This window comes from Gavialis gangeticus, unplaced genomic scaffold, assembly GCF_001723915.1.
Source record: "Gavialis gangeticus isolate Ggan-Ray unplaced genomic scaffold, GavGan_comp1, whole genome shotgun sequence".
Lineage (NCBI taxonomy): Eukaryota > Metazoa > Chordata > Crocodylia > Gavialidae > Gavialis > Gavialis gangeticus.
Genome location: NW_017729024.1, coordinates 166,790,486 through 166,798,943, shown reverse-complemented (window position 1 = coordinate 166,798,943; position 8,458 = coordinate 166,790,486). Strand labels below are relative to the sequence as shown.

At 59.4% G+C, this 8,458-nt stretch overlaps 1 protein-coding gene and 1 long non-coding RNA gene across 3 annotated transcripts in view; one reads left to right on the top strand and one right to left on the bottom strand.

Moving 5' to 3' along the window:
* Positions 1 to 2,603, bottom strand: part of CUNH9orf24 (chromosome unknown C9orf24 homolog) — a 22,235-nt gene extending 19,632 nt beyond the window's left edge. For both annotated transcript variants that reach the window (XM_019518068.1, XM_019518067.1), the window contains exon 1: positions 2,295 to 2,603. In XM_019518068.1, coding sequence (XP_019373613.1) covers positions 2,295 to 2,429 — 135 coding nt within the window. In that variant the 5' untranslated portion in view covers positions 2,430 to 2,603. The remainder of the gene's footprint in view (positions 1 to 2,294) is intronic.
* The window catches only part of LOC109297966, a 23,554-nt gene extending 17,730 nt beyond the window's left edge, over positions 1 to 5,824 (top strand). The window contains exon 3 of the long non-coding RNA XR_002097476.1: positions 5,748 to 5,824. This is a non-coding gene — a long non-coding RNA (uncharacterized LOC109297966). The remainder of the gene's footprint in view (positions 1 to 5,747) is intronic.
* Positions 5,825 to 8,458: the final 2,634 nt, after the last annotated feature.

The following is an 8,458-nucleotide window of genomic DNA, read 5'->3' as shown; positions in this document are numbered from 1 at the left end:
CAGACCCACGTGCACATTTGTGCTGGATCCGGGAACGTGCACGTAATCCAGGTGCAGAAGAGCCTGCGAGGCCCGTTTATCCGAGGCGGTCTGTCCCAGTCGGCTGGGCACCGCCTCGGTACGGTGCCTAAGGACATGCCCTGCAGCTTTATAGCTTTCTGGAGCAGACGTAGGATTGCACCGAGCAACGTGCAGACCTTCGTGTTGAGCCAGAGTCCGCTCATCTTGCGCTCCAGTAGCCGCGGTAGGATTTTCACGGTGTTAACTTGAAGGTAGGCCACTGCGTCCAGGCACGAGGAGCTTCTTGGAAGAGTAGCCAGTCTCAGGACAGCTAATCCCAATAAAGTGTGTACCCGCTTGCCTGACAAGAACGGCAGGTTACTGCATGGGGTGCTGCGAGCCTTTGTGTGAGATGGGAGATAAGAGCTTGGTTCCTCCGGCACCCTCTGCCGAGGTCCCCATCTGCAGACACAGTGCGGCTCCGGCGGTTTATAAAGATCAGAAAGTACGGCTGGAAAGGACCTGCAGAGGCCTGAGGCAGGATCAGGGATCGGTCCAAACCCTGCACAAAAGCATCATCTAAACTCTTCACAAAACTACCCTTAACCCTGGCACAGAAGAAGCATCACGCCTGAACCTGCCACAGGAAAAGTGCGGGGACCGCGGCAGCTGATGTCCAGCTTCAAACTTCATCTCTGAAGCTGGCTCGGACGTCCCTGCCAGCTGGCCACCTGCCAGCGACTGCTGCGATTTCGAAGATGCAGCACTGCTCCGTGGACAGACTCCTTATTTCTGCTGGGATCGTGAAAGTCGATCTCGGGCTGTCCCGTGTCGCTCACTGCTGGCTAGCGGTGCCCATCCCTGGCAATTCGGGTGCACTTTGTCTCTACGCCACCGAAGGCCTGATTTCGCATGAGAACGGGGGCTGCCAAAAGAAACCCTCAGACCCCCACATCCACTCGAGGGGGTCAGCAAATGGTTGCAGTAGGAGAAAGGCGCCAGGCTTTCCTTTAACAGTACAAAGGCCTCCCGCCTGTGTAGCCCACGTGCAATCGGCCTGGGCCAAAGGTGCAATGACGAGTCTGCTTCAGCGACGCGGGGCTGGAAGAGACCTGCAGAGGCCACATCTAGCTGTTTGAATGCTGGAGAGCTGGGCCCAGCGCATGGGAGAGCCGTGCGGAGACGGGGTACGCGGGGAGACACTCCAGCAGCCAGAGGATTGTCCTGACGGCGTGGAGTAAGACCTCAGGATCTGGCTCGTGGGGCCGTTGGGAGCCCCGGATGCCTTCCCGGGGTGCCAGCAGTGCCGTGCCCCAGGCTGAGCTCCCGGTGCCCAGCCCTGGCCCCTCTGCCATTGCTCGTCTCCAGCTCAGCTCCGACCCCGGTGAAGCTGTCTGCCGCTTCCGCCATCCTCTGGCCAGGAGAGGGAGCCAGGCCCTCGAGGCTGAGACCAGGAGGGATGGAGCAGGGCTGGCTGGAGCCGAGGCAGGTGCTGCACCGAGATGTGGCCCCAGGGCCCAGCGAAGCATCCCCAGGACCCCGCCGCCTGGCCAGCCCAGAGGACACCACTGCTCCAGCCGCTGCAGCGTGGACAGAGCTGCCACCTGGGCCTGGCAAGGATTGCCCCTGGTCGATGCCCGTGAGACCTGCGCGGCAGGAAGGGAACAACCCCAGGCGCAGTGCCAGCGTGCACCCAGCCCACCTGCTCTCTAGTCACTTCCCTTCCACGTGCCTCAGTTTCCCCATCTGTAAAATGGCGATGATAATACCAGCGACCTCAGCGGCGTGGTGTGAGAGCTACCGGTATACAGTGCTGTATAAAAGCCAGGGATGAGGACCACTTCCCTGCCCACGCTGTAGCCACCGGTGCTCAGTGGCAGGAGAGCACCTCACTGCCTAACTGCAGCTTTGGGGCACGTAAAGCAACGCTGTTCCCCTGAGACGGGCTCTGCTGCCCAAGCAAGGCAGCAAGTGGGAAGGTCTGGCCTCGCTTTGCTTAGCTAAAGGCCTGCACCGGGGTGCCACGCTGGAGTCCGCGCATGCAGCTCGCGGCCCATGGGGACAGCCGAGACCAGCGGTTCCCCACCCTTTGTGCCTCGAGATGCCCCCGCCTGGGCTCCAGACCCCCTCAGGAAATGCCAGCTCGCAGCGTGCACTAGAAATACTAGAGCCGTTCTTGCGCGACAAACACTGCTGCCAGCCCGCGGCGGCGGGGGACAGCGGGCATCCTTGAAAGGGTCTCAAGGCACCCCGGGGTGCTGGGGCTCCCTGCACCGTGTGAGCGTGAGCTTTACCTCGGTCACAAACTTGTTCTCTTTCACCAGCGTCATCGGAGGCTCCTGGAAGGTTTTCCTCATGGTGTTGGGTGGCCGGTAGGAGTCCGTGTAGGTGCTGATGGGGGTCTTGGTTTTACGGGCAAAGAGGAACATCCTGATGCTGCTCCCGGGACGCTCTTCACGGGTCTCAGGGACGCCCGGCGGGGTCGGCTTCGGCAGCTAAGAGGCCTCGTGCCGCAGTCAAAGGCGTTGGACTTCCCACCCGCTGCAACCCGCTGTGCCCGGGGGTGAAGGCAGAGGAGCTCTTCATGCTGGTACGGCAAGCGCCCGTGTGGTCCCTGAGCCTCTCCCAGGCACCTGCCCTGCTCGCATCACCTGTGATGTCACAGTGGCTTAAATCACCTCTGGCGTCTGTCCCTCGGCCCCGGGGCGACGCCCTGAGCTGCTCGTCCTGGGACCTGCCGGGAAATCCTCCTTGGGAAACGAGGCACAGCGGGCACTGGCCCGCGGCTCCCCAGGAGGCCCAGGGAAGCCCGAGAAGCTCCTGCCTCCAAGGCCCTAAAGGAGAGAGTCCAGCGAAGCTGCGGCCCCGACTACACGTTCTGCATATCCGACAATTCACTGGTGAATCGTGCAAGACGCGTGTTGAATAGTGTAAGGTAACGATCGCACCATTAAATCATCCAGAACAAGCTGACCAGCTATAAAGGGAGTACTTGAAAAGGGGTAAGGACTCTAGAGCTGGTTTCTCTGCAGCTTTCACTTGGAAAGATCCTTGGGACGAAGTGTCGTGGATCAGTTTAATGCCCAACGCTCGAGGAGTGGGGCTGGATGGGACATCCAGGGGTCCTGTCTAGTCCGGGATGGACGTGGATCTCTATGGAGTGAAGTACTTCGAGACCTAACAGATACAAGGGGGTCTTAACACCCATCATGGCTGAGCCCCACAGTCCTAAGCACCCCTGGCAGTGCCTGGCTTGCTAGGGACAGCCTTACCCACGTCTGAGAGACTCTGTCCCGAAGACGTGAAGGTCTTGGGACATCTGCAGCTGGGCATCCCAGCGTGAGCTGAGGGCAGAGCCCCTACTTTCATTTGCTTCCCATGAATATAAAGCTGTATCTGCCACTGTGGTAAACCACTGTATCTCAGCGTACCCAGTGTGCGGTACACTCGCTCGATCTAGCTAGCCTCCAGCTCGGTCTTTCTCACCTCTCAAGTTCTCTCACCTGCTCTTGCAGGTCTCCCAGTGCTACCCTGCTTCTGAAACCTGCTCACCTGTGATGTTTTCTTGCCATGTCCTTTGATCCTTCTCCCCATCTTCCTAGGCCTAGTTCATCCTATCAAGCATCCTGTAAGATGGACTCTTCTCCGTGGCTGCAGGGGACAGGACTAGGAGCAATGGCCTCAAGCGGCAGCTGGGGAAATAGGGGCTAGAGATGAGGAGGGACTTCCTGACTCTGAGTCCCTTCCAGCCTTTCTTTCCTACAAGCTTATGATCCTAAGGGCTATTTGAAGGTCTGCGGGGTGAGCTGCTTCTTTCTCTGGGATGTTTTGTTGCAGAAGTGCCCCTCTGCCGTGTCTCCTCTGTCCCCCTGCCCACGGCAGGAGCGGCGCTATCTTATTCATGTTACGGGTTATGTGTGCACCAAGGCACAAGGGACTATGGATCCCAGCCTAGGAGCTGGTGGCCTACAAGCCTGATCCTCCAGCTTGCTTTGTACAGCGGAGACCACCCCACGTGAGCGGTTTTCAGGCGTGAGGACGATGCAGAGGCAGGGGCCCTGGAGCTGGAGAATTGCAGGCTGGGTTTTCAGAGTGAATGGCTGTGGCCGACGTGCAGGGATGAATCTGAGCTAAGAAGCTCTGATCTGTGTGATGTCCCCCCCGGATTTGAGGGTGGTGGTTTTGCGCCTGCCTCTGGCAGTCACCTGGAGAGACCCCTGCATAACGCAGGTGTGGAGTGGATTTCCAAGCACCCAGCCTCATAGGCAACAACCTGCAGGTGTGGGGGGACAGGCACCTCCCCAACTACCCTCACCTCTGACACCTGGGGCACAGCGGTGTCCCTTGCTTCTCGAACCCGTCCCTTCAGCTCTCGTGGGTCTCGTGGCATCGCTGATTCGTTAGCAGCTTTGAACATACTCCCAAATCCCGAGAGAGGATCAGAGACCAGGGCTCTCTGGAGGTTGCATTTAGGCTGACTCCCTGCTCAAGGCGGGATCAGCCTTGTTCGAACCATGCCAGCCAAGCGTTTGTCTAACCTAGTGCTTCTCCACCTTCTTAAACTCGTGGCACCCCTTCATAGACTCGAGGCGCCTCTTGATACACTCAAGGCGCCTGTCGAGCCTGATACTTGAGAAGCTAATAAACAGGAACATAAGTGGCAGCAGGTTGGAAGTAAATGGGAAACAAGAGGGCCTACCTCTTGATAGACTTGAGGTGCCTCTCGATGGACCCGCGGGCACTTCTTGATCGACGTGAGGCACCTCTCGACAAACTCGAGGCACACAAGTATTGAGAGACTTCAGAAAATGCCAGCTCTTAGTTTTCACACATTTTTTGACTGCAGAAAACTAATAGAGCACTTCTTTTGTGGAAAATTGCTCAGGCAGCCCACGACAGGTCAGAAAGTTTTTTGACACCCTGGATTCCTATATGCAATCTCTGGGTGCATCTTGTGAAACGTTTTCACCCACCTCACAGTGCTAAGACTGCGTGGCCCCCTGTGGCACCCCTGAAAGGAGCTCAAGGCACCCTGGGGTGCGGCGGCAGCCTGCTTGAGAGTCACTGATCTGAACCTGTTCTGAAAAACTTTCCTTAGCCATTTCCCTTTCCAATTCCCTTGCGGACCCTCTCGTTTCCCATTTACTGCCAGCCTGTTGCGATTTATGGTCCTGTTTTCCGGCGTCTCAAGTATCAGGCTTCCAAACAGTGCAAGAAAAAGGGATACAAAGCAGCGTAATACATGTTAAATGATGCAACAGAGATGTATGGAGCTGGATGATGATCACGGATTTAACAGGAGCTGTAACCAGTCTAAGGCCTTGTGCTGTCCAGGTTTGATCCTGCTTAGCGGAGCTCAGTTAGATCTCACGTACTTTAAATCTTTTAATTGTGCTGTATGCTGGCCCCGACACAGTTACATCTCTGGGGTACACGAGGGCCCGTGGCTGGTTCAGCAGCAGCGGTGGGCATGCCAAGGTGCAGAGATGCATGCTTACCTTGCAGTGCGGTGCTTGACATGTGCGTGCAAGTTCTCGGCAGGTCACCTGCTATGTTGGTCTGCAGATGTGTGTGGGCACCACGTGTCTACCTAGTAGCTTGCGTGCTTTGCACACGCGTGTCCAGGGAGGGGTGTGGACACCATCGAGCAAAACCCAGGAGAGATGTGAAGGGAGGGACCACCATCACCCAGGTTCCCCCGGCCAGAGCCTCCCTCCTGGTGTGATAGGTGTCGAGTCTGGCCGCAGCCAGGAGGTCCCAGGGCTCAGTGGGGCCACGGATGGGGAGTGCATGAGAGAAAAGGTGTGGGGAGAAGTGCAGCCAGGACTGGAGGAGGGGCCGCAGCTTGGGGCACTCGAGGTAGGTGTGTGCTGGGGTTTCCCTCTGCCGACAGAAAGGCCAAGCCTCATGGGGGTCTGTGAAGTGTGCAAGTTGCACACCTGCAGAGGTGCCTCCGTGCAGGAGCTGTCAGCCCAGGGCCCCCCATGGCTTGTGGGATGAGGGTGGACTATAGACTGGCCCACCAGAAACCTCGTCCTGGGGGTCCGGGCCCCAGGCAGGAAAGGAAAGTGGGCCCTGCTCCTCTCTTCCAAGGCCGTGTCCAGTCCCTTTTTGATTTGGCTCAACTCTCTGCCTCCACTGCATCCGGAGACCACGAGGTCCTGGCCCCATTCAGCTCCTGGGTAGAGAGATGCCCGTGCATGATCCCCACAGCTAGCCCCCCGGAGCAGTGCAGCCCCCAGCCACGCGCTTGCCAGCCCCAGGCTGGGAGCAGCCGGGTGAGGAGCCAGGCCTGGATGCCTGGGGGGGCAGGGTGGGGAGAGGCTGACTTCCACCCCAGGCAAGTCTTGGTTCTCCAGGAAATGGTAAAGAGCCCCAGCATGTGGTCACTGGGGGAGGCATGGGGAGGTGCCGGAGCAGCACCCACTTCAGCCCCCCGTCCTGCAAGGGGGGTCTCCAATCACTCATGGAGGGGGTGAAGGAAGGGGGCTATTCTCCCCTGGCTCCCTTTTCTGTTCCCTCACAGGAGGTGACAAGAGCAGACCGGAGGGCGCTGAGGGGCTGCCGCGCCTGGCGGAGTTGGGGACACAGGCCGGCCACGTTTGCAGCCGGATTGTGCGAGCCGTGCCCGCGTCCTCGCCCACCCCTCACTGTCCCTGAGCGATGGACCCCTGTTCCTCTCTGCACCGGCTGCAGGCGGGTCGGCAGGGTCCGTGCAGCGTTCGGGGCGGACGGCCTGGGAGAAGCACTGTAAACCTGCACGGGAACGGATGGGTCCTGCGGGCTGAAGGGGACACGGCACTTAAGAAAGGACACGACTGGGGGGTTTTGCCTTCGTCTGCAGTGGGTCTATGAATCGAGTGTCTATGAATCCCCTCTGCAGGAGCAGGACATTGGTGGCTGCAGCCCCGCTGCTTTCCCTGTGGTCTCTACCCAGGATCTCTCGAGTGCATTTTAACCCCCCTTGCAGCAACAAGACCTTGCCGGCCCTCGCCCCCCCGCCCTTTCCCTGGGGCAGACTCGGGGGCTCTCAGTGTTTCTGGGCAAGGGGCCTGGTAGCTGTGCCGCAGGGTGAGCAGCGATGGTGAGCGGCCGGACGGGGCGTCGGGTGATGGCTGAGCCCTGGGCTGGCGTCTGCTAAGCCATCCAGCAAATGGCAAGTGGCTGGTCTGTCTGCGCTCACATCTGCACTGGATGCTTGGAGACCTTGCCCTGGGCAGCAGCCTCACGGGCTCGTAGTCCTTGACCTGCCGGGCAGGGAATATAACCGATGTCTTTCCACATCAGCTCAGGTGGTGTCAAGCACTCCTCCACCTCCCGGCTGCAGGCAACGGGCCCTGCAGGACACTACCTCGCCCCCACTCCCCTATGGAGCATCGTCTCCTCGAATGGGTCCAGTGGATTAGCAACAAGTCCCCAGCGGGTCTCGTGGGGTCTCCGGACCCCGTTACATGCGCTGGCGCGGGTTTCTTGCCCTAGGGACCAGGGGGTGGAGCAGCTGGTAACCTGCTGCACTCTCCTGCGGGCCTTGGAGAGATGCCAGGGCTGGGTCTGAAGGTCAAGTTCAGCCCTGGTTTATCCCCGCAGGACCCGGCATTGGTTTTCACTCCCCAGGGGTGTTTGGTCCTGTGCCATAGTGAATCACAGTGCAGCGAGGGGAGCGGAGTCGGGCAGCGCTGGGGACAGCGGGTACTTGGCACAGGAGCAGCCCAAGGGATGTCATCGCTGTCCGGCAGCAGCCATCTGGTCCCCCCTGCCCTGGCCGTGCTCTTTTGTTCTGTGCTTCTCCTGCCCTCGCCTCTCTCTACATCCACTTGCAAAGCCCATGAAGGTACAGCGCACCTTGCCGAGCACCGTCCCAGTCCCCTCTTCACGGCTTCATCTGGAAAAGCCCTACGTGATGGGAGCAGCCAAGCATCTACCGCTCCCGTCTCGCAGCATAGAGGACCTCGCCCGCAAGGCATCTTCACCTGCCCCGTAACGTAGCGGCATCCCTTGACTGCTTGCCCCCATCCAGGCTGCTTCCCTCCCTCCCAGGAAGGGTGGACAAAGTGGCTAGGGCAGCACGCAAGGTTTGGTTCACCCCGAAGATGCGGCCTCGGTGCCTTATTTTAGCTCTGCTCAACGGTGTGAAGCTCAGATGAGCCAGGAGGGAAATACTTGCTGCTTTCATGGGCTTGGAAGAGGGAGCTGCTCAGCCAGCAATCCTGTGGGGCTCTTCCAGCGTTCAGCTCGTGTTTTTCCTCCCGCGTGGGTCTCCGGGGCAGGGGCAGGGGCCGGGGGGAGCGTTTTCATTCTGCCCCTGATCTCCGTTATACCCGTTACAAGACTTCGCACTCGCCTTGCTCGTTAACAGCAGGCCTGCGTCCGGTCTTCTCGTTACTGAGATGAGGAACTCCAGTCCCAAGGCTTGCTGCAATCGCACGTCGCCACCCCACGTGCCTGCCTTTTGCACGAG